Source organism: Barbatula barbatula (genome assembly GCF_947034865.1).
Source record: "Barbatula barbatula genome assembly, chromosome: 13".
Lineage (NCBI taxonomy): Eukaryota > Metazoa > Chordata > Actinopteri > Cypriniformes > Nemacheilidae > Barbatula > Barbatula barbatula.
Window position 1 is genome coordinate 22943735 of NC_136776.1, and position 26437 is coordinate 22970171.

Here is a 26437-nt window from a genome sequence, read left to right on the forward strand (position 1 = left end):
CTCCTCTTTCTATTTTAGTTTGTGTGTTTTTTTAGTCAGTATGTATAACTTTATATTGTATTTTATTAACTGATTTAGTGTTTGTTTTATCATTTCATTATTCGTTGTTATATATTAAAAAAGGAAATCATCTCCATCATGACCGTTACGTCTCAGTGACGTGTCGCTCACGTGACCGACGCCGCGCCGCTGCCGCTGGAGTTTCGATGATGGCGGCCAGTAATTATTATGGATTCGCACATGCAGCCGCAGCAGCCGCCGGCCCGCAATACAGGTACAGCACAAACACACACACAACACAAAAACACGTGTGTGTCATGACGGCGTGTGTTATATACAGAGACTGTGTCATCTGTGTCGTGTTACTGAAGGCCAGAGGTCTGTGTTGATATCCCAAAAATCATAAACTCTTGTTTATGTTTGCGTGACATGCGTCGGTAAAGTGTTGTGGTGAAGATGCATGCAGCAGTTTTACTTGTGAATATAAACAATCTCAGTTCCGCTTTCAGCAGCAAAATAAACAAACTGTACGAACTGTGTTCTTAAAATAAAGGATTATGACGTATATACGCAATGAACTGCATACTCAGAAGTATGCAAATGTAATGACAGAAGTATGCAAATGTGCAAATGTGAGTGACAGTTTGGCAAATACCTTAAAACAGCATGTGATGTGATTTACCTGACATATTGCATAAATAATATTAGACAAACGACATTTGCTTTGAAATATACATTGAATTGTCGTCTTTTCCCTTTTTATGCATTTTGTATATCGTCTATAATAATGCATGTGTATGTACCGACATATTATATAGCACACAGCCGCCCCCTGCATACTCCCACCCAACCACAGGCAGCTATAGCGTTCAGCCCGCACCCGGAGTGGTGCACGCTGTCACCGCATCGTACCCTGCAGCCACCGCCCAACCCGTTCGGCCGCCATCAACTGCCCCCTATCCCACTTACCAGCCCCATCCTCCCCCAAACTACGGCTACCGGCAGCCCGAGCCGTCCCCGCAGCCGACCACCACCCCACAAACCTACCAGGTTATAACAGAACCGGTATGTATAAAGTGTCTTTGATTTTTATACTCATGATTTCATAGGAATTGTCAGTTTGACTGTAACGTTACAAAGGTTGGCTGCAAACGTTAATACATGTTGGGTACAATATGATAATACAGGAGAATTATACTTATGGGCGACCTCCGCCAGTCAGCACTTACGAGAACAAGCAGTATTTTCAAGCAAGCGTCGCACCCGCGCAGCGAACTGCAACAGAGGCCTACTTCCAGACGGGTGTGTATGGATTTCAGTTTGAAGCATCAAAGTTTCAGGCACATTTTCTTAGGTTTAACCAATGACGTCTTTGCAATTTCAGGGCTGAAAAGTGTCTACAGCCCCGCCACCACGGCGTACAGCCAACCCACCGTTCAGAGACAGGTCACCACATTAAAACCCCCACCTGCTCCCAGCTCGGTTTCTTCAAGCTACACGATCTACCCGACGTCAACCAGCGTGCAACAAACTCCAACCCCCATATCCACTTACACCCCCAGTTCTTCCTTCAACTCCACAGTTGCTACGTCTTACTCCGGTACGAGGGCATCCGCTGCATTCAGCTTCCAAAAATATCTTCCAGTGATCCTGTTCCAACGGTGTCGCATTTTTTTTTGTCCTGTCAGGTCTAAGCTATTCCAGCTATGAGTCTAGCGGTTACACGTCAACTCCGTCATACTTCCAGCCGGCGCAGCTGGTGCCCCCACAGCCCCAGCCGCAGCCCCCGCTGCAACAACCGCAACAGCCTCCGCAGCAGCAGGCGCAACCGCAATCCAACTCCTCCTGGAGCCACACCGGGTGCTCTGTCCCCTCTGTTAACTCATACAAGAAGCCGGCGTTCCACCAAAACAAGATCCAGAAACCCAAAGGTCCACCCAAGCAACCGCAGCTGCACTACTGCGACATCTGCAAGATAAGCTGCGCTGGCCCACAGGTGAGCACTTACGCGACTCAAAACGTTTTTTCTCAGCTTCACCTTACGTTGTCTTTCTGGTGTGTACCGCAGACGTATCGAGAACATCTGGAAGGACAGAAGCACAAGAAGAAGGAGGCGGCTCAGAAGAGCGGTAGTCAGGTGACTAACGGACCTCGTGGAGTCCAGACGCAACTGCGCTGTGAACTGTGCGACGTCTCGTGCACCGGTGCCGATGCTTACGCCGCACACATAAGAGGATCGAAACACCAGAAGGTTAATTTGCTAACCTTTGCTAAGTTTTTCTGTGATCTGTTGCTTGTGTTTAAATGCATGCCAAGCGTTTCTTTCGTTTGTCCTCAGGTGGTGAAGTTGCACACCAAGCTTGGCAAGCCTATTCCATCAACGGAGCCTGTTCTAGTGAGCTCTACCCCTGTTGCCGTGACAATGACTACTGGCAAAATGTCATCCGCCTCGGCGATGACTTCCACCTCTAGTGCTGTGACGAAGATCCCAGCGACGGCGCTTTCCAAACCTATGGCCACTCCTGCAAAAAAACTGATGGCTGCTAAAGTCACCTTCATCGGTGAGACACCGTCAATTATTTTGTGTAAAGCATTCGATGGGGCAAGTTTGCGACTCGAGGTTCACTTGTAGTTTTTCAACCTTTTTTGGGTGTTTCCTCACGGATTTAAAGGAATACTAATTATTTTTCATGTTAAAATTACAATTTCTTTTTTTTTGCATTTTACCTTCATGATGAGCTAACAGGTGATGCAATCTGTCCAACACTACCCATAGATATTCATGACATCACTTCCTCTTTTTCCCTCATTAAACCCACACGGTGAAAACATGCACTGGGTACTGATTTGCAGAAGATGCGTTTGTCCACTTAACATATGTGATCTGTGCGTCATCCTTGTTATTTTAGCCAATGTTTTTTGCTCTATTTATATAATGAACCTATATGATTTCTTTCACTTTATAAAGTAATTTCATAAATAAATATGAATATAAAATAATAATTTTGCACACACTTCGAATCTAAAAATGTATAGGATAATGCAATGTATGTCGCTTTGGATAAAAGTGTTTGCCAAATGCATAAATGTAAATATTCTTCAATAAAAAAACATAATTTCACAATCAATTTGTGATTAAAATTGGACGAATTATGATGATTTTTATTCACATTCAAGTGTAAATATTTCATTAGAAAACCATCTTTGTTTGTTTTGTTTTTGTCGCTTTGAGGAAATGTTCCACTATGATTTTTCTATGAGGATGCGAGTTAGCGTTTGCTAATCGCTGCTGACTTTGTGTGAATGTTTCTTTCTCTCCAGGCAGTAAAACATCCGCACCAGTCCCTGTAAAGACAGAGTTGAAGCCCCCGACGGTCAAGATGGACCCTCTGAGTGATGACGATGATGATGCTGATGGACCAGGAGCACAAGGAGACATTCAGCCTGTGGGACACGACTACGTAGAAGAGGTGAGACGTTCAGACGTTCACGTAAGACGGGGGGGGGGGGGGAGATTCTGAATCTGAAATCGGGAAATTAACAAACACATTTTTAAAACGATGCATTTATATGTATTTGTTCGTTCAGGTTCGAAATGACGACGGGAAAGTGATTCGCTTCCACTGTAAACTGTGTGAATGTAGTTTTAATGATCCGAACGCCAAAGACATGCACCTCAAGGGCCGAAGACATCGCCTGCAGTATAAGGTATCACATCATCATCGTCGTCATCATCATATGACCCAATACACGGTTTAATTATTTTTTACATTTATTTGGTTTCCTTTGGTTATCTTTCTATATATTTCTTTTCAAAATGTATTAAGCACATAAAAATGGTCATGAATTTTTTGTATCTTCTAAGTATTTTCTAAATACTTAACAGAAAAAAGTGAACCCGGACCTCCCGGTGGAGATCAAACCCAGTAACCGAGCGAGGAAACTTTTGGAAGGCAAACTGAGGAAACAGAAGCAGAAGTCTGTGCTCAGGAGACAACAGGAGGACGAGCAGCGCTGGCACATGGAGATGAGGTCAACAATCATTCGCATTTTCTATGTTTGAAGGACGCTGTTGGTCTGGCGGTTCACCGTATTTCTGTGTGTCCTACAGGAGATACGAGGAGGACTTATACTGGAGAAGATTAGAGGAGGAACAGATATACTGGGGCGAGCAGAGACGCAGGATGGCCCCGCCTCCTCTCATGGGCCCGCCCAGCATGCCCGTGCCTCCCCTGCTGGTAAGGTAGAGGTGGACGATGCCATCATCATTTCTTATTCATGGTATGAATTAATCTTTTCTCATTTCTTTTTTAGTCTGTACGGCGACCCGACTCTCCCGATGACCGTCACATAATGGCCAAACACTCGGCTATCTACCCTGTGGAGGAGGAGCTTCAGGCCGTCCAGCGAATCGTCTCGCATTCTGAGCGCGCTCTCAAACTGGTCTCTGATACGCTGCTGGAGACGGAGGGGACTGCGGTAGACGACAAAGACACCACAGACAAGCAGTGAGTATTTTTTGCTATCAGCTAACTATTAAATCGAGACTCCTGCGGGACTTTTGTTTTTTGTGTGTGTTTGTCGAGCAGGTCTGAATCTCAGGCTCGTGTTCTGAAAGGAGTGATGCGCGTGGGAATCCTGGCCAAAGGTCTCCTGCTGCGCGGCGATCGCAAGGTCCAGCTCATTCTGTTGGCGGATAAGAAACCCGCCGTCTCTCTGTTGAAAACCGTCGCTGAACAGCTGCCCAAACAGCTAGCGGTGAGATTTTTTTCACTGCCGTCCAAGCCATGTAGATAAAAAGCGCATGGCCGTGAGATTTTCTCTAGGAAGTTTTGGAGGCATCTATCCTCTGTCTATAGTGGCAAATTGGATTTTGGGTAACATATGACCGTGACGCTTACTGACGGCGAATAAAGTGTCCCAATTTGTGTGCCGTAGTTCTGTCCTGATCTTTAGTTTTACTGCCTGGTTACGACACCTGTAACCTACAGAGAGAGACTGGGCCATGCTTTTCAGTTATATGGACCCCATTTATAGATCATATATATCGTAACACACCTATCCAGAATTCCAATGCATTGTTCCCCGGTTAAGTGTTGGTTGTAGTTCACTTTTAACGGGATTTTAAGGGACCGTTTTCACGCCCAGCCCCTTGTATGTAGCCCACCGTCTCCTCTGTAGTAACGCACAGTGTCCTTTTAACCGGCAGACCTTTTCTGAAGATCAGTATGAGGTGCAGGTTCAGCCCGAGGAGGCCAACATCCTGATATTTTCAAGCAAGGAACCAAAAATGCAGGTGACCGTGTCGCTTACGTCGGCGGTGATGCGAGAAGACCCCGCCCCCGACATGGAGAAAGGTTAGAGAACCCCTGCTTTCCGTCCGCAGCACCGTATGTGTTCCCCTGTCTACAAAAAACTAAGTACGGCTCTAATCTGAGCAGAAACATGATTGAATCAAATGAATTGGCCATTCTGTTTTATGACCCGTCGTCCATTTTTGCTTTAGCCCATTATGTGCCCTTCACATTGTTTTATAAAAGCGTTTCAAAGGAATCAAAAACAGGATCTCTGACCTTTCTTTACCATTGTGTAATGAACCACTGAACTGTTATTGTCATACTGGCAGGTGGTTGAATGTAAATATGTCCTTAGCTTTTATTTTGTATTTCGTTTGTGTTCATACACTGGAAGTCAATGGGTTTCGGTGTGTTTGGTCATCAACATAAAAAGAAATATCTTCTTTTGTGTTCTGCAGAAGATTGATAGTCATAAAGGTTTGAAATTACATAAGGGTTTCAATAAGGGAGTTTGCTGCCAAATGATAGATGTCACTCGCTTAGAAATCCAAAGCTTGTGAATTTCCTGGTGTGAACGCTACTTTACTCCTGAAATTCAAGCGGTTCGTTCTTTTGACACCGGCTCAGTTTTTCTGCAAGAATGCAGCTGTCATTCAGATGACTGAATTGAATTCTGTTCTGTATTCCGATGCGGAGTAACTCCTGTTTTTATCTGCAGTGTGAATGTGGCCAAAGCTGGTTTTGACATCTGAATCCAAAGTTTTTGAGCACTGACAATTTTAAGCTTGGGTTCCTGGGTAATGCTGTTGTGGTTTTGCTCTTCAACATTACTCTTACTTCCTGTTTCTTTTTAAATTCTCTTTTGCACTGCCTAAAATTGCTCAGTCCCACCTCTCAATCTGTTTGGGTATGTTGATGATACGCCCATGTATCAAAAGACCCCAGCAGTTCTGACAAATACATTTTCTGCATAACCTTTTTAGGAACCCGGATGTGTGAAAATCCCCTTATCACACTTTTCTAAGTGTTGTCACTTTAACATATCCTGACACATATCACAGTTAACACCTCAGTCGTTTCATGTAAGTGATGTCCTCAGTTATTTTCTCTTGATTTCTGAAGTTTTCACTTTATGTTCTTGCAGTTCCACAGAAAAATCCTCCCGATGGTCTCAACAGGATGAAGTGCCTTGAGTATTTAGCATCTTTGCGTCATGCTAAATGGTTTCAGGTAAAAAGAAATTTGCAATCTTGCAAGCGGCACATGAATGACACTGTATCAGATAGTAACGAAAAGTTTAAGACAAGTATCGACTTCTGTTAAAGTGATACTTCAGGCCTGAATCCAAATTTCCCCATGTTTTATTCACCCTCAAGGCATCCACTATCATTTTAACATCTACTGCAGGTGAGCGAGAGGCTTGATTTTCCGGCAAATGACGCAGGTGTGTCGTACGTTCCTGTGATGAACACAGCATGTTTTGTTTTCAGCCAATAGAAACACCGCCTCCTGTGGGCAGGCGCGTTCCTCACCAGCATTTTGCATAAAATTGTCCCCATTCATCCCGTTCTACCGCTTGGAAGTGAAAGCATACGTAGTATAATAACTATGCATTATTCTTCAAGAAGTAGGATGCCTTGAGGGTAAGTAACACATGGGGAAATTTTGATTCAGGCCTGAAGTATCACTTTAACGCTAAATTATGTTTTCGACTATGAGCCTGTTCACACATAAGACAAAGGACCATAGTGATAATTATAACGGTATAATTTTTTTATTAATTTGATTAATAAGCAGAGTTTACACAATAACTATTTTGATAAAGATGCAGGAAAACAATATTGTTTTGCTTTTCAGAGTGATTTTTTTCTAGCTGATGAACGAAAAGACATTTTCAGCCAATCGAAATCTATCAAAGGCTAATCTAACATTATCGTACATTGGTGTGAAGACTAACATAGTTACTGTTACGGCTACTGGCCATTAAAATCATGCAAACTGTTGTTATTGATTTAAGCTTTTGTACGGTTTTTGCGTTTTAAATACGTGATTTAAAAAAGATTTATATTCAACATATTTTTCACGTTTTAAGTAAGTCTATGTTGTTATTTGAGGTTAAGTTATCTTTATTGATCCACAGGCTCGAGCAAATGGTCTACAGTCCTGCGTGATTGTCATCCGGGTTCTGCGAGACCTTTGCCAGCGTGTACCAACCTGGAGCAAGATGCCAGACTGGGTCAGTCATACGTCATGGTACCATGATACACGCTATTGTCCTAAGTGGTGATGTTGAGCGAGTAGTTTACTTTTTTGAAGGCCTTGGAGCTGTTGGTGGAGAAAGCCATCAGCAGTGCGTCTGGACCTCTCAGTCCAGGAGAAGCTCTACGGAGAGTTCTCGAATGCATCTCTAGTGGGATTCTTCTGTCAGGTTAGACGATAAGCTTTAGGTTTTCATGTTTCATTGGATGCAAATATGGTCAATTATGCAAGACGTTAAATGGACTTTACCAGGTGTAAATGTGGCATAAAAGGTATCTGACTAACAAATGCAACCCTCAGATGGTCCAGGTCTTCTCGACCCTTGTGAGAAAGGTCAAACTGATGCTTTGGGGAGCATGTCAAGACAAACCAGAGAAGATGTGACCGCTAGTGCACAGGTACTGGAACTTTAAACTGCAATTTGGAATATGAATTTTGAATAGAAATAAACAAAAAAAATATTTAATGAGTTTATATTTTAGCTGGGAGGGAAGTTTTTGCATGTAGTGTCAGTTTGCCATCATTTATAAATGTGCTGCTACAGAGTTTTATTTACTTATTTGTCCCCAATTACTGAAAACATGTGATTTTGAAAACCGGATCTCTGGCTTTCCAGCAAGCACTGCGACTGCTGGCTTTCCGTCAGATACACAAGGTACTCGGCATGAGCTCTTTACCGGCCTCCAAACCCGGATCACGAAACCGCAAGAGACGGCGAGACAGCAGCGATGTCGGCGAGGGCGAAGGCGACGGAAAGAAAGATAAAAGAGATGATTCTCACGACCCGTGAGGTTGCGGTCACGTAATCTCTAATAACAGAATTTATTTTGTCTTTTAATATGTATAAATATCACTCAAAGAGGAAGATTGGGAGGAAAATACAAGACTTGACAGTTCCGTTTTATTGAACGTTGGAAAATCAATGTAAAAATGTAGTTGTTCCCCTTCGGATGATGTAATACGTGCTATATTTCATCAGAGCCTAAAATAGACGGAAGCGCTGCTGAATTCAGATGCATTTCTGTTCAGAGCGACGGGTTAAGAATAACATCGCGACTGACCAGCATCCAATATAAAACACTTCGTAAATGTTATTTTTGCTCTGTTAGGCACTTTCATATATTAACAGCACTTATGTAATTAAAAGCTTTAACAACATAGGCCAGTCTTATTATTTTTGTTTACAAAAAGCTATCAAGATAGTAAAATACACGTGTGGAAAACCCATCAAAGGATTTTACGCACTTATTTATTCTTAACTATTGTTATAAAATGTGAAGAGAAACTATAATCTAATGAAGATGGAGATGTGGGCATTATCCAACTTGTCAAACAAAACACTTAAATTTCATTTTTAAAGATCTACATTACAAATCTATAGTTTCCAACATCCAGTATTGAAAGTCGCATACATTTTTGTTCTATTTTTATTTGAAAAGCTTAGGATTAAAGGATTAGATCACAGATAAATGTATTATGTGTGTAAAAATATACAAATATATTTAACTTCATGTTACACACATACCCTAAAAGTAGCCCGAAAGTATTTGGACACCAAAGTCAGACTTAAAAATATCTTTGCAGTATATAACAAAATATAAAAACAAATATAATTTATTTTTTAAAGTATTTTAAAACCCAGCACCAGAGCAATATGTTGCAATGTGCATTTGTCAATACCTGCTTGTACGCGATCGAGTCGAAAGCAGTATACTTTGCAAGGCTGTGCGTTCGCTCGCGTACACGTAAAAAGAAAAAAAGTATGCAACAGGCTTAAAGCTAACAAAATAATAGATTTTTACACATGGCTAAGTTGTCCAAACCCATTATCGTAAAGATATTATATTATAATCTTTAAGTGAGAATGTAGACTATTGAATCTTCACAAATATGCTGTCAGAGCAACACAAAATGGTTTGACTTCGTGCGCTTCATCGTTCACACTGGATTTGTGTTTAAATATCTGATCACGCAGGAAAGATCGATGACAGTGCACAAAAATGGGTCATTTTAATTTGATTAGTCGGATGACGAATAATCTGTCATTTCACATTAACAAGCTGGTGTTTCGACAGGGTAAGGATTTACGAACTTTTTAGAGTTGTAGAATAAAGTCCGTGGTTCTTCACACGTGCCTGAGGTAAAGTCGTGCGGTTTCAAGTACTTGAAGTGAACGAGCAGGTGAATTTCTGGTTCTTCGTATTGCAATATAATATAATGTCTCTCTATTCTTACCTTTTTATATAAACGGGAAACTCTTGAGGAAGACGCACAGTGTCGCACGGTCGAGATGGTAGTTTAGCTGTTAGCATATTGAATTGATTCACGTCGCTTGAATGCGTTGTTTTAAAACATGTACGTTTTCCTGCCGTTTTTGAAACGTTTCCGTTGAGTGTTTGTTATTGTTTGTAGGATTATGAATAACGGTGTGATCTTTCATTTGAATATGTGTCTAGTGCTGCTTAACTAAATAAAAACACTTCATAAAGAACTGCTTCGCTGTGTCCTGATGTATCTTTGCCTCATGTTTACAACTTTTGGAAATAAATTGTGGGCTGGACTGAAAAAACTGTCAAACCAACGTAAAGAGGAAGTAAATGCATGTCTCAAGAGACTTGTGTTGGTCACACCGATCACAAAAAGAGTCATCTGCAAAACCAACATTCCCTCTACGTCTGGTAAGTGAAATTAAAAGTTATAAGTTATGAATATGATTATAGTTTTAGATTGAAGTCTTCTTGAGTTTTAGTGTGGATGGGTTTAAAAAAGTACACGTTAGTACAACATTTGACTTGCCTTTGATGGACTTTTATATGTGTGTTTTTTTAATCTGCTTTATAGTGCTTAAAACTACAATGTCATTAAAAATAGTTTTGTCGATTTCTTTGAAAATATGGCCATTTTAAATCTTGTTATGAAGGGATGGTTGGCCGAAAAACTAAAACTCTGTCATCGTTTATTCTCCCTCAAGTGGTTGTATCTGAGTATTTCATCAGTAAAATGCAAAAGAAGTTATTTTGAGAAGTGTCTCAGTGGTTGTTTGGTTATTAACATTCTTCAAAATATCGTATATAAAGAGTCGTGCATGTCTGGGATGACGTGATAATTGATTAAATGATTAAACATGTTTTTATTGTTGGGTAAACACTCCCTTTAAATGTAATATGACACATTTTATTTGACACAACTCTGGTTGACCATACTGTTGTTATACGTCACCTGCATTCAGGTTTCTAAAGAACCTTCTGAGGTGCACATTTTTCAATATTTCAAGATATGGCCATGGTAAGTGAACCATTTTACATTAACATCTACTTAAACTTGACAAAACTCACATCTGTTGTTGATTTTACTGTAGAAGACGTGGACGGTGGGTACGCAGTGCGTTGCCAAAAAAGAAAACTGTAAACCTAAAGCGGACCAACTTGCGTATCGCAAAGGTGACGTCCTCACAATCCTGGAGACAGGAGTGGTAAAATAAACACATTGTCCCCCCCTTTAAATATTACGGCAAAATAAAGTCACACTCGTTTGAATAACCGACGTATGTTTCTGTTTAGAAAAACGGGGTATGCAAAGTGAGGCACAACGCGAGCGGAGAAGAAGGCCTGGTGTCAGCATCCAACCTGCGAGAGAGAGAGGCTGTCCGTATAGATCCCAATCTCAGCCTCATGCCGTACGTGACAAACTCACATTTACTTATCTTTCACAATCTACTTTAAGACTCTGCAGAAGTGAAAAGGAACAGACTTGTTATCACATAAGAGACGGTCAGGAAGTGGTTGGATTAAGAGTAAGCGGGGGCCGGACTTCTATTGAAATACTGTTAGGGCAAGGCTGTTGAAGGTCAGTGTTGCAAAAAATCCTTACATGGCGAGTGTGAGGGAATGTGGAACAACAAATCTCAAGATTTTAATGAGTTTTAAGACAAGTGCGAGAGCAAAAACTTGAATATGACTCTTCCCATCTAGCACAGGCACGTCTGTAAGATGTCTGCTAAAGATCAGATAAACGTCTTAGAAAGAGCAGGTTTTACATACACTGAATTATAAACGTCTTACAGATGTCTTCTAGATGTCTATATGACATCTGACAGCAGACGTCTCAGAGACGTATCAAACCATCAGAAATAAATGTCTTGCAGATGTAAATGCAGACATCAAAAATATGTTTTCTAGATATTTGCTATCAGTGTTTCTCCTGAGGAACACAGAAGAAGATATTTTGAGAAATGTCTCTGTGGTTTTGTGTTCATACAGTGAAAATCAATGAGGGTCAGTATTGTTTGATTAAAAAAGATCTTCAAAATATCTTCTTATGTGTTCTGCAGAAGAAAGAAAGCCAAAGAAAATTGGAATAAAACTAATGCTTTATTGGAGAAATTATTATTGATTGTTCTCATGTTTTAGTCCAAGTGGTGCTTTACACAACATGTTTTTAATATCTCCAACCTTCTCTGATGATTCTTTAGCTGGTTTCATGGAAAGATATCGGGCCCGCAGGCTGTTGGTAAACTCAGGCCCATGGAAGACGGCCTGTTCCTGGTTCGTGAGTCCGTTCGGCACCCCGGTGATTTTGTGCTCTGCCTTAGCTTCAAACAGAACGTGTTTCACTACCGTGTTATCTTTCGAGACAACAAGCTGACCATCGACCACAAAGAGTTCTTCTACAACCTCATTGACATGATCGAGGTGTGTCAAACCACTGTGTCTAATTTTATCGTAATTTTCCAGTGACGCTTACGTCCTGTGGTTTGTAAAAGGGAAATAACAATTGTTCCGCTCTGTCATCTTTTGAAAGACAGATCCTTGAGTTTTAAAGAAGGAGTGTGTATATACTTAGGTTTTCTGTCTGCATGTGTAGAAGTGATGTGTGCATGTGAACAATATTCATGTTTTAAAACAAGTTTTTTCCTCCATGTAGTTTCATAGCAAAAACAAAGGCGCCCTTGCTACAGTGCTGCTTAAGCCGAAAAAGAAGGAGGGTGCAAAGTCTGCAGAGTCCAAACTGTTGAAATGTAAGGGTTGTCCACCGTCAAATGACCCAACGAAATAATGAAATCAATTAAACTAATCACAAAAAATATCTAAAATTCACAGCGGGCTGGTTACTTGACCTCTCAAAGTTGACTTTAGGACAGGCCATAGGTGAAGGGGAGTTTGGAGGTACAGTACATGTTTGTAATTCTCTTTATTTGTCATTAGAAACAATTGCTAGTCGGTATTAAGTCCGATAACTAAGAGTCATGTGGCTATTTCAGCTGTGTTTGAGGGTGAGTACGCAGGGCAGAGTGTCGCCATCAAGAACATCAAATGTGATGTAACTGCTCAAGCTTTCCTCGAAGAGACATCGGTTATGACGTGAGCATGTTTCCTGTCCGTTGAATGATAAAATCAGTCATGTCCTGTTTGATGTCTGTAAAGTATCGTCCATGATTATCCTCATTGTTTGCTGCATGACGGAAAGCCTGGTTTGGAAATCCTGCTCTGCTCTAAAACCTAGAGAAAACCAGTCTCTTAAGGTAGCATGTTAACTGATAACCCATATTTAAAGCAGGTAGCTGACAGTATTGTGCTAAGAAGAAACATCTAAAAAAAACTGTAAAATAAAGTCATATAGTTGAAATGTACAAGCGACTTGAAACGCAATTCATTTCAGAAGAGTTCGATTTTAGCACGATGCTAAGCAATTAGCGAAATGTTCTAATTCACATTAAATGCAGCATGTTAACATTTGCCATTCTCTGGAAAGGATCCTTAAAGTAATAAAAAAAAGGAATTATTTACATTTTACTTGTTGCCCTTACAATTCTGTCTATAAGGACAGCTCTGTAGATTTTGAAATTTATGCGGGAATCTCTTTTATGCTTTACAGAAACCTCCATCATAAGAATCTTGTGCAGTTATTAGGAGTGATTATGCACAACGGACTCTACATCATAACAGAATTAATGACAAAGGTACAGCCGCATTTCAATGTTACACGTAAAGAACAATGATGTTCGAAAGCTGGTTTTGGTCAAATGTCTACTTCTGTTTGTGCGTCACAGGGAAATTTGGTTAATTTTCTGCGCTCACGGGGGCGTTTGGCCGTCAGTGCTTCTCAGCTGTTGCGGTTTGCACTGTAAGAATTTACAAACACACACTCAACATTAAACATATATTTATACACCGCCCCTCCCAAAAATATGATCTGGGGTTGCTGGAGTTGGTCAGGTCTAGGTTCAGCAACATTATGTGCCCAAAGAATGAGCTCAGCTGACTACCTGAAAATAACCCCATTGAGAATCTTTGGGATGTGCTGAAGAAAACTTTGCTTAGTGATCTTGCTGTTTGCAGAACATTGTAAAATCTAGAAAATATAAAATTGTACAGATGTGTTGTTCTGTGTGGTTTCATCAGAGATGTGTGTGAAGGGATGGAACATCTAGAGTCGAAGAAGCTTCTGCACAGAGATCTCGCCGCCCGCAACATTCTGGTGTCCGAAGACTCGGTCGCCAAAGTCAGTGACTTCGGTCTGGCGGTGGCAAAGGTCAGTTCAGCGACGCCCGACAATTTAAAGTTACCGGTGAAGTGGACCGCACCTGAAGCCTTAAAGGCAAGGGTAAGAAGAACAGCACAGTTGATGTAAAACACTGTTTTTAGCATTAAACCTCATTTCTTTTTCATGATTCATTCTTTCTCCTGTAGAAATTCACCCCTCATTCAGATATATGGAGTTATGGAGTGCTTCTGTGGGAAATCTTCTCCTACGGGAGGCAGCCTTACCCGAAGATGGTGAGTTTTGATTTACTAGCTTAGAACATGTTTTAACGTTTTTTGCTTACCTTGTCGTGCATTAGTTTTTAGCTTTTACTCTATATTACTTTGATTCTTGATAGACGGTGAGTGATGTGAGAGAACGTGTGGATCAGGGTTACCGCATGGAGTCGCCTGATGAATGTCCGCCCGACGTCTACACCATCATGAGGTCCTGCTGGGAAACAGATCCCAAAAAGAGGCCGTCCTTTCACAAACTGAGAGACAAACTTGAGAAAGAGTTTGGGAGATATGAGGCGTGATAGATACAGTGTCGATTCCAGATATGTAAACGGCGACCATTCAGTTGACATTGACCGTGACGACTTGTGTAAAACATTCTATTTATATTCAGACATTTTATTTATGTATGTTTGAGTTTTTCTGATTTGTTAAAGAAATAACATATGAAATACTAAATGACCTCTGTGAAATGAACCTGTTTAGGCTGGTAAGGACTGTGATGGCCGTTGACTTAACCAAAGGCTGAAAAATAGCTTCCCTGAAAAACAAAACTACACAAGATACGAAAACGACTCTGACTGCATTTAATATGAATTCAGTACTTGTGTAAAAACATTTATATATTATTGTCAATGATTGATGTTAAAGATGACCTTGTTTACTTATTACGAAATACGGAAAGAACAGAAAAATGAATAATTTAAGAAAAATTTCAAGGCAACAGGAATCTTAGGGATTAGCACTGGTTTTGTTCTGTTATTGTACAGTAATATGTCCAGCGATGCTTAATACTCGAGATCTGGATGTTATTGCTGATATTAGGAAGGAATTGCAAAGAAAATATAGATGAAAATATCCTCTTTTCATGTGCTGTAGTGTTATAGGTGAAAGATTCAGAAAGGAAGTTACGAAATATCAAATCCAGAGGTTGTTTTCTATCGTAAATCATTTGCTTCTTTAGGTAAACAATTACTATAACTATCACAAATAATCCAGGTTACAGACTTTATATTGAATAAGGTAGAAAGCACAGTTTTGTTGTCACAGAATTGCCGAGCTAGCGACGCGTAGCAGTGATATCTCACGGGAAAAGATTTGAAGTATTTATGTTGAATTGAATTGCTCAATCCAGATTAGCGGTCATTACCCGTGAGACCATCCGTAGATTGAATCTCGCTCTCCTTCTATCGCCACGGTGTCATGTAGATTTATTCTCTTGTTTAAGCCTCAGAGAGGATGATCTGTAATTCTTTCCATAATTATGAAAAGATTCATTTGAACAGTATATTACATAAACTCTGACATCTGAGATAAAGACGTTTTTAGCATGTTGCTATGTGGTTGCTAGGGAGCTCCAATCTTGCTGTGATATGGAGTTAAAGAGAGGCCACAATGAGTATGAGCAATGGAAATGTGATGATTATTAAAGCAGAAATTATTATTTTTTATCACCGTCTTTCTTTAAAATAGTGTTTCTAATCCCCAATATTTGTACATCTACAGCACAGAGGCACAAGAATTATGGAAAATCCATTTTCTTTATCCTGCAGAATATGATTTTTCCCGATCTTGCAGATCTTTCCTGTTCTCATAAATCCTCCTAAATGTGAGTCATGGACATTTATTGCTCATGTGTTGCCTTACTGTGTAGAAGTGAACTTTATGATTATTCTTTTATATGGGTGTTATTTGGGAAAGGTCTGGATGAGTCAATAACACAAGACAAAGCTATGACCTGGACACTACTGTAGAGGAAAGAGTTCGTATCAAAGTTTAAACTGGTGTGTTCAGTCGTTTTGAACTGGTTTTATTCTCGGGAAGCACGTGGTTTACTATAACTGGATTCATTAAAAGGTTTTCAGGCTGACAGTCCAGCACAGAGGGACATTGTTAGAATGCAAACATTAATAAATTGATTTAATTGAATCCTATTAAAACTACACCACATCAAAGACTTGGTGGCTCCTGACTGGTTGACCATGGGGTAACAAAATGAGGAAAAAGTCTTTAGTCGTTTTTTAGGTTTAAAGTGTGTGCACGCATGTATTATGTATACCTATCTCTCACTGTCGTGGATGTTTTTTCTAGTGAGGTCCGTTTGAGGAGCATGGAGGCGCTAATGGAAAAAGGGGGCGGAGAGAAGCCGTTAGAATGACAGGTGAGATATAACCAGCCGATTAGGAGAAGTAGTACGTCAATGCCAGCAGAAGAATATCTTCTTTAGCCATGTTAAGACTATCAGATTATGTGTTAAGGAGGAAAGTTTACCCTTGTTCTCTCTATAGGCTGTGAAAAGAATAATCCAGACTAAACCAACCCCTCCTTTGAAAAGAGAAATGAACTACGGTTTCATTATTGTAAAAGTGTAGCATGATCGAGCAAATCTCTATTAGAATAATTTGTGAATTATACATGCATCTACAAAAATCTGACTGCTTGTAGCTACACTGCCTTTAAGAATCGAGAGGTTAAACAGAGAGTAAAGAGACCATATGGTTGTTTGGTGTTCGATTATTAGGCTGTGTGGGTGAATTGGCCTGGCTGACGGGTGGGGGTCTTACTTGCTAATCCAGAGATTAAACTAAAGATGTCAGAAGAGCGTAGGCTTGTAGAAGGGCAACATGCAGTGCGGGCTACGTCAGCCATTCGAAGATTCTGGTTTCAAGTTCTAGCGACTTGACAAAACGGCATTGGACACACGGTTTATTTACATTGAATGTGATGTCTTTCAGGAGTGCATTGTGGGATAGCCTCAGAATTGAGCATTTCCCACATAACCGTATAGGAAACGTGCCCAGCACCTCGTCGACCTCATCTTACCCACTCCCTTGTTTCTCCTCCTCCTGCAGTGCAGCTCCTCTACATTAGCTGCTTTCTGTCCTAATAGGATCTGCCGGCTTTACATTGTCGTCTGGTAAATCTAATCCTCTCGATAACTGTGATGCACCTACTGAGCCAATTTGTACTCAATTAGCGTAATGGGGAAACAAGCGAGAGGCTTCAGGAAATGATCAACATGATGGAATAATTGCGCTGTCTCTCATCCGATCCCGTACAGCATCAAACGCAGAGCTCAAACTGTCCTGGGATGATTTATACACATAGTTGTTACAGGAGGTGGTGGTTCTCAAGCAGTGTTGCTTCAGGAGTCAGATTTACTTTAGACATCGAGTTGTGATTCAAGACACTTCCACAATTGTTAATCATAGAATTTTGCTCTAGCTATACAGTAAATATGACAAAGTTTGCTTTGGTGGGGTGTTTTGACGGATGGATAGAATGCGGCAAACTGGGGGGGTTTACAGGATTTGCGGCATTTTATGAAATGTAGAAATCATCATAGATTTTGTGCAATCAAACATCAGAAAAATAAGACCACCAACCAGAATTATTGATGTTCCTGCATTGCATAACTGAATATGTTTTAGGTCAAATAAAAAAATTCTAAGTTTAAGATTATATGTCTTTATTTGGGGGGCCGCAAAGCAATGCACTCTACACAAAGGGGGCCTTACAATGAAAAGGTTTGAGAACCACTGCACTAGAGTAATCAGTACTTCCGGATGCCCAGTGAGTCAACAGAACGTGCACGTGAGAACCAGCTGTCTGGCCTTTGCGGTGAAGTGCCAAGCTTTCCAGGTATTTTCGATCAACGCTATAAAATGTCAAACTCTTTCTTATTTTACTGGTCTGGCAACATGTCTCGAGATGTTTGGTCCTGGCCGGTCTCCTGATGTCACCAAATTAGCTGTGAAATTTCAATAACATCTTCAACAATTTATCTACTGATGATACTTTATAAAGTGTAAGTCATAGCGGGTTGTTGTTATCAACAAAACGTTGTTGCAAATATCTTCAGGTGTATTTGAGGTCAGATGAATCAAGTCTTCAGCCTTATTGAAGTTTCTGCTGATGTTTGGGTCATGTACCTCTGTGACCCAGTCAGGGACTTGGACAGCTCTTGTGTACCAGGACGAGATGCCAAAGACTTGTCTGTACACCCTTTGTGGATCAGCTGACCTTAAGAACTTAATGTCCCAACTCTGCATTAGTGCTAACGGTCATCTAGGGTCAGATCAACCCTCATTGTTTCTTTATTTTAACAGATTCTCCAGACTTCATTTTTCATTTAAGTGTGGATGCCATCAAATAAGTCCTTACTATTTTTACATGATTTACTAGTGAAATATACTTTCTCATGTTTCTCAACCCACAATGCAACATTCCCAACAACACATTAAAAAACCAATAAAGCCATAACATATGTAATACTATTGACAATTAAATAAAAATATGTATATGATCATATTTATGTATTTGTGTTGTATATGTATATGTAGCTTAAAAGATTAAAAGAGTCATCAAATGTTCTCATTTAATGGTCAGATTGCTTGAGGATAAAAACAGAATATAATTATGGTAAAGTTTTCCAAAATATTGTTATGTTATGTGGAAATAATTAAGAAATCTTTAATTGTTTTTGTGTATGTACACCAGTTAATAAATTTGAGTTGGCAAGCCAAAACAATGATTAAATGGTACTGTAAAATAATTTAAGCATTTTTAGAATAACTTTTAAAAGTGTTAACAAGTAAATTTTGATATGTATGGAGGAAAGGGCTTGCAGTTTTAAAAACAGACATCCAGTGACCGTTCTTTTGCTTAATAATGAAGAAGTCATCCATAATGTTCAGGTCATCCTTTTGTCTTTAAAACAATAGATCTGTGAAAGAAGAAAGAGAGAAGTCGTCATTAGCCGCGTCTCCTCCTGTGGGGTGAATTCAAGCTCTGTTTAGTGCAATTACTTGAGCAGAAACCGTCTGTCAATCATTCTTAAGGGGGAAGAGTCCCAATTAATGAGCTCCTGTAATCCCATGCTGTTATTTCCCTTCTGCAAAGACAGAAAGCAGAGCAGCGGAATCTGTCCCAGAGAACTTCTGTGTGTGGATGTATGCATTAACAGGGTTGAAGTCAGAGGGATTGAGGTTTTTTGGTGCCTCTTTTGGGTGTACATCAGAGGACGACGTGTTCCACAACTGACCGTGATCCACTCCTGGAGAAACAGGTGGATGCAGGACCGATTGGAGACGGAGAAGGCTCAGAATATCTTGCTTTAGAGGTATGTCCTACAGTATATAAACTCTTAAATATTGATAACACAGACTGCATTGTTAGACAGAGAATGAAATATTGTGTTTCTCTAAACTTAAGTTCTAAGGGTATTGTATTTAAAACTGAAATCATGTTGCTTTCCCACATGTTGGCAAATGTTTATTTTTAGATTTGTAAAATAGATAAACGTATAAAGCAACAGGAAAAATGATATGTGTGGAAAACACAATTTTGTGCTTTATTAAGTAGCGTAGCATCATAATAGTATGTGGTATTTGTTATATTTATTTAAAAGAGCTTGTTAACTAAATTTGGATAAATATTTCAAATACTTAATTTAAGGTTGGTTGCAAACAATTACTAGATATGAGAATGCATGTGTATTCACATTAGAAAATAGATGTGAACTTTTAAAAAAACTAAATTGTCCCAAATACATGTATTGTTTTATTGATTGTAGTCTTTCCTTTGTTTTGTCCAGTCTTGGGTTCCTCTATCAAACCAACTGCAAGGTCTATCTTCTGGCATTCCAATGCATTTGTCACTGGACACCATAAACATGGTGGATGACGCTTGTCTTTCGCCCAGTAACTTTCACGAGATGGTCAAAGCTGGAGGGGTGGTGGTGGGCACCCGCGTGCACAGCATTGATGTCATCCTGGGCTTCAACAAGGACCAGGACCCTTTGATCAACACTGTAGGCAATGTTGTGACACACAAAGTTGGAGGAGAGAATCTTGGAGATCAGGGTGAGCAGGACCAGCGGGTGCAACCTTACGGACATCTGCCGATACTTAGGAACAGCTCTGAGCAGCCTGCTTTTAATGGTAGGTCATGACTGGTTAAACTGTCTGTTATTGTTCAATAACAGTAGTCTTAGATCAATGGGTGCAATGCCAGAGTCATGGGTTAAATGTTCAGTATAAAGTGCTGTGGAAAACACTGTCAAATGCTGTGCAGTGGAAAACATCTGACAAATGTATACATGTAAATGGTCTGTCTTGCATCCACTATCAACAAGTTAATAATGTTTTTCGCATTTCATCAGCCTACATGATGAGAGATTCATGGTTAGTTAGAACTTTAATATTCATTAAAACCCATGATCCCAGGTAACTAAAACACTGGCATTGACTCAAGTTCTTATGTCAAGCCCTCCTGTTGATTTTAATGTGCTAGTGGCAGCTTGCCAGGGTATTAGCGTCCAGAGTCACCTTAAGAGACCTGAAGGAAAGTCAGTCACATCTTTACGTAACTTAAACAACAAACAGCACAGTTGCCTACATCCGTTCTGTTTGCAGGACAAAAGTAGTTTTCATGAATGATATAGATTGTGAAAAGATTTCTTCCGAAACTCTATACATGGCACAAAATCTTAATTTGTCCTTTATTCTAAACTTTTTATTCGGTATGTGATGTTTCCAGCGCTACATCAAAGCGACCCTATTGTCTTTACAGGGCCCGATCAAATCAGAAAGCCATTTGGAAAAGGGGCTCATCCCCGGTTCTCATCCCCTTGTGGAATTCCTGTAATCTTCTCCCGTCTCAAACAAGATTGAACAACTGTGCATGTCGACATAATCATTTTTCCATTCTGTGGCAATTTTTTCTATTGGGCTCTTAATCCATTGTGCTTCTTAGTCCTGTTATGAGAAAACCTCTCGGATGACCCGGAGTCAATGTGTCTTTTACCGTGACCAAGAAAAAGATCCTTTTGGACTCTTGACTTTCTTATATTTGACATGGCATTATGTTTTTTCGAATCAGTGTTCAGACTGTGGTCAGTTAATGATGGCTTTGTTAACCCAGAATATTTGTTAACAACAAATTATTTAATAAATGCATTCTGACTCAGTTGTGTAATCAGTATGTCTTAACCTGCTGTTTTGCTAGTAAGAAGAGGACTCAGGCCGTCGGCAGTCAAAGAGTTATATCTTCATTAGCAACCACATTCAAAGTAAATCAGTAGATTGCAAGGACAGTCTCCACAGGAACCTCATACCTGATTGAAGGACACAATGATATCGGTCTTATCTGGGACGGACATTTCCACACATTTTCTCTGGGATTCAAATCTATGGCCTTAACATTGATAGCATTGTTTAGCAAAATCTGGCACTTCTCAAGTTGCCCAAAGTAGAGTTTTCTTCCTAGAAATGTCGACCTTATGTTTAGGGCATTGAGTACAGCTAAACGAAGCCATTAGGTAGATTAGGGCCAGATCTGAGTGGAAGCTATCAGGGAATTATCAGTCTACATCTGTTTCTGCCTGGATTATGGGATGTAAAACCTTGAGTGAAAGCTGTAGATAGCATCCTTGACAACAGACCAACATATGGTCAAAAGCATAATAGGTTTACCTATGAAATAATGTAAATATCATATCATCAACTGCAGAACTTTATTGCAATGTGAACATATTACTTGTATGTAGTGGTTAAAGATTAGATCTGGTAACCAGAAGGTTGCTAGTTCAATAACAGCCGGAAGCAAGTTGTGAGCTATCATCACTGTTGACACCATTATGAATTCTCAAATCTAAATTCAGCGATTGTGTGTGAATTTTGGCTTTAGATGCTGATATGTTCTCCAACAAGTGTGACAGTGTTTTGAGTGACCTGCTGAAGTCCGGCGACAGTGACAGCAAATCTCCAGACTCTGCTGATGAAGAACAGCCTAAAAAGAAGCACAGACGCAATCGCACGACTTTCACCACTTACCAGCTACATGAACTGGAGCGAGCCTTCGAAAAGTCTCACTATCCCGACGTCTACAGCCGAGAGGAGTTGGCCATGAAAGTCAGTCTGCCAGAGGTCCGAGTGCAGGTGTGTTTCAACCACTGCATTTTATAATCCATTCTCTGGAAACAAACTGGTTCTTGCATGCATGCTATATCACAATGTTTGCATTTGTCCAGGTTTGGTTCCAGAATCGCCGAGCCAAATGGAGGCGACAGGAGAAAATGGATGCCACCACCATGAAGCTCCACGACTCGCCCATGCTCTCCTTCAACCGCCCACCCATGCTCCACACGGCAGGGCCCATGAACAACTCAATGCCCCTTGACCCTTGGCTGACCTCCCCGTTGTCCAGTGCCACTCCAGTGCACAACATTACAGGATTCATGGGTCCCACACAAGGATTGCAAACGGGGTATCCTAACCACAATTTCCTGTGCACAGCCCAAACGATGTCTCAGAGCATGCAGCCTATGCCCCCCCCACCATACCAATGCCCCCCTCCTTTCACTGACAAATATCCACTGGAGGACTTTGAACAACGCAGTTCCAGCATTGCTGCTTTGAGGATGAAAGCTAAGGAACACATCCACTCCATGGACAAGACCTGGCAACCAATGTGCTGAGACGATCGATCGTTCTTTGAAGGCCTTCGAGTTTGTTGGTTACTAGTTGATGCTGTAGGCTAATTAAGAATGACTGAGCATGTAAGAGATGGTTTTCATGTACCGGTGAGAACGTTTGAATCAAGAAACGTGGGCACTAAATGAGTCACGTGCCATTTTGATTCCACAATTATTTATTTTTCAACTGGATGTCAATCGTGTGTCTGAAGCAATGAAAAAGTTCTAATTCTGTCTGATTACAGTTTTGATTGTAAACACACTCGTTTTCAGTTCATTGTCTAATTGCAAAAGTGACAATTTTTGACACAATTAAATCAATCTCTGATCTAAGAGTTACTGAAAAATGCTTATTTACCCCTGCTTGGGATGATCTGGATTAGTTGTTTTCGGTTGTGAAGATCTTGAGCCATAAATATGAACAGCAGGAAATAATCTTTCACCAACCCTTGTTTTAATCGAAAAGACTTATGTAAGAAAAGCAGGAGAAGAACGTAGGTGATTGTCTGGACAAGGAGGTCTGGTATGACCTGCCTGTAAACCATCTCCTGTAGGTGCAGAACAGAGACCGGAGTTACCCTTCCATGACTCCTTCAAAGTTTGGAACAACTCATCCAAGTACAGTCACAGTTTTACACAGGTAGTGGTTAAATAAATTGCTTTACCAGCTGTTTTACACCCCAGAAACAAACAAACGAGATTGGCTTATTTTTGCAAAAGGAAACTCACTCAGTTCAAGTTGCCAGACTTTCTGTAGCCAACTATGAATTATACGTGTTGTGTTTTGGGAAAGAGTATGAAACGTTGTAGTATGATTGAACTGAATGATTTATAGTGTAAGTTTACTCAAGCTGTTTAAATACGTAAAGAATATATACAATTATAAAGAGTTTTTCACAGCTCTGTTACAGGGTCACATGGCCCAAAATTAGTTTACAAACCGAATCTGTGATGTTTAGATGACTTGCACTGTTGAAAAGCCAAAGTTAGAAAGCAATATGACAATCAAGGGTACATTTTAATGTCTGTATATTTTTGTGCAATGTTATTTTGTCAAAAACTATGAATGTGGTTCTTTTTGTTTGTATTGTGTCTGTTTATACAGTAATGTTTGACTCAAACTGATGTCCACTATTGTTCTTTGAATAAACAAATCTAGTTTAATAGAAATCGCTTTCTGTTGACTCATCCTTCCCTGGAAACGTTTATCACATGTTTAGCTGACGGGCAGACAGAGCTATAGGACAGACAGTGGATTTCATTCTCTCTTTATCTTCGGACCGGTGGCGCCGAGCCAGCCCGTTAGAAAGATGAGGTTCCAGTCAATCAGCCTGGCCCAGGAGGGGGTATCGGCCCTGGCGTCCACAGTTTAATTGTCTCCTGATGCTCCTGTTGAGGCACATGTTAATGGTGAATGGTGCTTGGCTGCATTCATGATGTGTGAGCAATTCCCTCAGACAGATGGAGGACCACAAGGGCCATATGGACCACCAAAAAACATGTGCGTGGAAAAAAGCAACAGATATGACTCTTTCCTCTTGTACGCTACTTACATACACCTGGACTTCTGATTGTAGCTGCATTGGAAAAACATTTTAGCAAAAAGAAAAATTCTGTTGTGTTCTGTCATGTAGTAGTTGCTGTTCATACCAGCATTACAAGCACGAGTTCCAGTTTCCTGTTATAAATCTGTTCTTTACATTTTGAGAGAGTTGAAAACCATTGTAGTGGCTGCAAAAGGTAGGAAATATTAGCGATTGCGCAGGCAGGAACGTAGGGTGGGAATTCTGCTCATCAAACTTAAAGATGGAGAAAATCCCCCAATTAGGGTTTTTTCCTGCAGGCCAGGATGAGTTCAGCGCAGGGATTAATGCCCATGCCGAACCCAGACAGCCACTGACCGCTGCACATCTTGGCACCCGGGCTGTGGGTAGGCATGCGTTCAGATGCTCTGGCACAAAAGAATCATGGGAAAGCAGCAGTTAATCTACTGCGAAAAGCTTTGTTTGTCAGTCTGAGGGAAATGTGCGGTTCTTACAGTCTCATGCTCTGAATGTGGGTCAGTCTGTTGTGTTCACGGTTCCTTTATACACCTTCACGTTTCAGTGTCATGCGTTATATTGGTATAGTCCCAGTTGATCTTTTTACCTTAATTGAACTTCAGAAGTGTTTCAGGAGGTTTTAATGTGAATAATTTGTGTTTAAAGTAAACTTTAAGCTTTGGGTGAGAACAAAAAGTTTGACGCTGAGTTAACAAAATAATAGCTTAAGTTTCTGCATTTGCTAAAATGCCTCATCGTGATGATGTCACTGGACATGTATTTATTTAGGCACACATGCGGTAGCAACAGGCATAAACCTAAGGTTAATCCTTGACCTCAGCTACTAATACGATTTCCTGTTTAGTACTTTTACCGCTACATAGACTTGTTATTTTAAGTCAAAATACTGCTGAACATGAACATGCCGACCCCAATTTCTTCAATCAAGAATATGTACGTACACAAGAATACAAAGCACAATAATTGTGTCAATTGCAGCAAAGCCGAAAAATTCAATATTCACTTGCGTTGTGTTAAAAATATATATCGCTGAGCGATGATTGTTGGTGAGAAGGGGATAAATTGCCCTAAATCCCCCGTAGAGTTACTGTATTCATTAAGAACAATTAACCACTAATTAATTGCATAATCTATTATTTTGCTCCCAAGACGCAGCGCAGGGTGAAGTTAACAGGCTGACGGGTTGGAAGGGATAATACGGAAACGGAGCGGAATTAATTGGGTTTGATTAAGAGCGTTTTCAGCTTTGTTCGCATGACATAATTGGAGGTCGTGGAGAAGGTGAGAGGTGGTGGAGGTCATGGAGAAGGTGGGAGGTGTTGGGCGGATTGGTAAGCTGGCGCCAGACGAGATCTCTTCAGCAGAAGCGAAAACACTTTTCTGTCATCCTTTCAACATTATTGATTAGGACAGGTGGAAAAGTGTATTATACCATACATGTGCCATACAGCATATTAAAACACATTTCAATGATTCATGTTTTATCTATTATTCATGAAAATGTAAAATACATTATTTTATAAGTTAAGTCATTCAATTAAAAAAACCTACATTAAACACAGAGGGGCAGCTATGAAGGGCAACTTAAAGGTAATAATAAGTGTTCATTCAATTAGTGTTCAATGCATTATTTTTGGTTTATCCATATTATATTTTTCGGAAATCTTTTAATAATAAAGAAATGTTATTCTTTTTTAATAGCCAAAGATGCAATAAAAATGAATTTTTCTTTCACATATTACACCCACATAATTTGTCCGAATCTATCAGTGCTGCTGTGTTTATAATCTAGTTACAGTATAATCTCAATGGAGGTTGAGCGTAACTGGAATCACTCACATCTAAAAACACAATCAAATTCTCGCCTTACCAAGATTAATTGTGAAATCATAACAAAGGTGAATATTTGTTTCTGTTTGTCTTGTGTATAACAGTGTGTTGACAGGTTCACCTAACATTACGTTTATCATGACATTTTGCTATGTCGCATGTGGCCAAATATATTAATCCAAAATCCTTTTTATTCTTATATAATGTGATTCAACAGATGAGGTGATGAGGTGAGATAGTAACTTGATGTTAAAA

General features: G+C 40.2%; 3 protein-coding genes across 6 annotated transcripts; all 3 read left to right on the top strand.

Annotated features, from left to right (window-relative positions):
- Positions 1-150: 150 nt before the first annotated feature.
- zfr2 (zinc finger RNA binding protein 2) lies at positions 151-10051 on the top strand. 2 transcript variants are annotated; one of them, XM_079471053.1, is made up of 19 exons: positions 151-274; positions 819-1065; positions 1188-1302; positions 1385-1600; positions 1689-1996; positions 2069-2251; positions 2339-2561; positions 3322-3470; positions 3589-3708; positions 3887-4032; positions 4112-4238; positions 4315-4508; positions 4590-4758; positions 5210-5357; positions 6442-6527; positions 7438-7533; positions 7614-7725; positions 7857-7954; positions 8173-10051. In XM_079471053.1, exons 1-19 carry the CDS (start codon positions 207-209, stop codon positions 8344-8346), a joined length of 2979 nt encoding a protein of 992 aa, XP_079327179.1. In that variant the 5' UTR covers positions 151-206; the 3' UTR covers positions 8347-10051. The 2 variants fall into 2 exon arrangements, with proteins under 2 accessions (XP_079327179.1, XP_079327178.1); XM_079471052.1 differs by having other exon boundaries at positions 184-274; positions 1689-2251.
- Positions 10052-10118: 67 nt separating this feature from the next.
- Positions 10119-15765, top strand: matk (megakaryocyte-associated tyrosine kinase). 3 transcript variants are annotated; one of them, XM_079471082.1, is made up of 13 exons: positions 10119-10234; positions 10786-10841; positions 10918-11028; positions 11117-11232; positions 12028-12247; positions 12480-12573; positions 12656-12721; positions 12817-12916; positions 13431-13515; positions 13606-13679; positions 13958-14159; positions 14246-14332; positions 14437-15765. In XM_079471082.1, the coding sequence occupies exons 2-13, from the start codon at positions 10833-10835 to the stop codon at positions 14614-14616; spliced, it is 1344 nt and encodes a 447-aa protein (XP_079327208.1). In that variant the 5' UTR covers positions 10119-10234; positions 10786-10832; the 3' UTR covers positions 14617-15765. The 3 variants fall into 3 exon arrangements, with proteins under 3 accessions (XP_079327208.1, XP_079327206.1, XP_079327207.1); XM_079471080.1 differs by having other exon boundaries at positions 10121-10234; positions 10915-11028; XM_079471081.1 differs by lacking the exon at positions 10119-10234 and having other exon boundaries at positions 10701-10841.
- A 3433-nt stretch (positions 15766-19198) lies between these two features.
- Positions 19199-23964, top strand: rx1 (retinal homeobox gene 1). The gene is made up of 4 exons (XM_079471105.1): positions 19199-19436; positions 19911-20256; positions 22004-22254; positions 22347-23964. The coding sequence occupies exons 2-4, from the start codon at positions 19962-19964 to the stop codon at positions 22791-22793; spliced, it is 993 nt and encodes a 330-aa protein (XP_079327231.1). The 5' UTR covers positions 19199-19436; positions 19911-19961; the 3' UTR covers positions 22794-23964.
- Positions 23965-26437: the final 2473 nt, after the last annotated feature.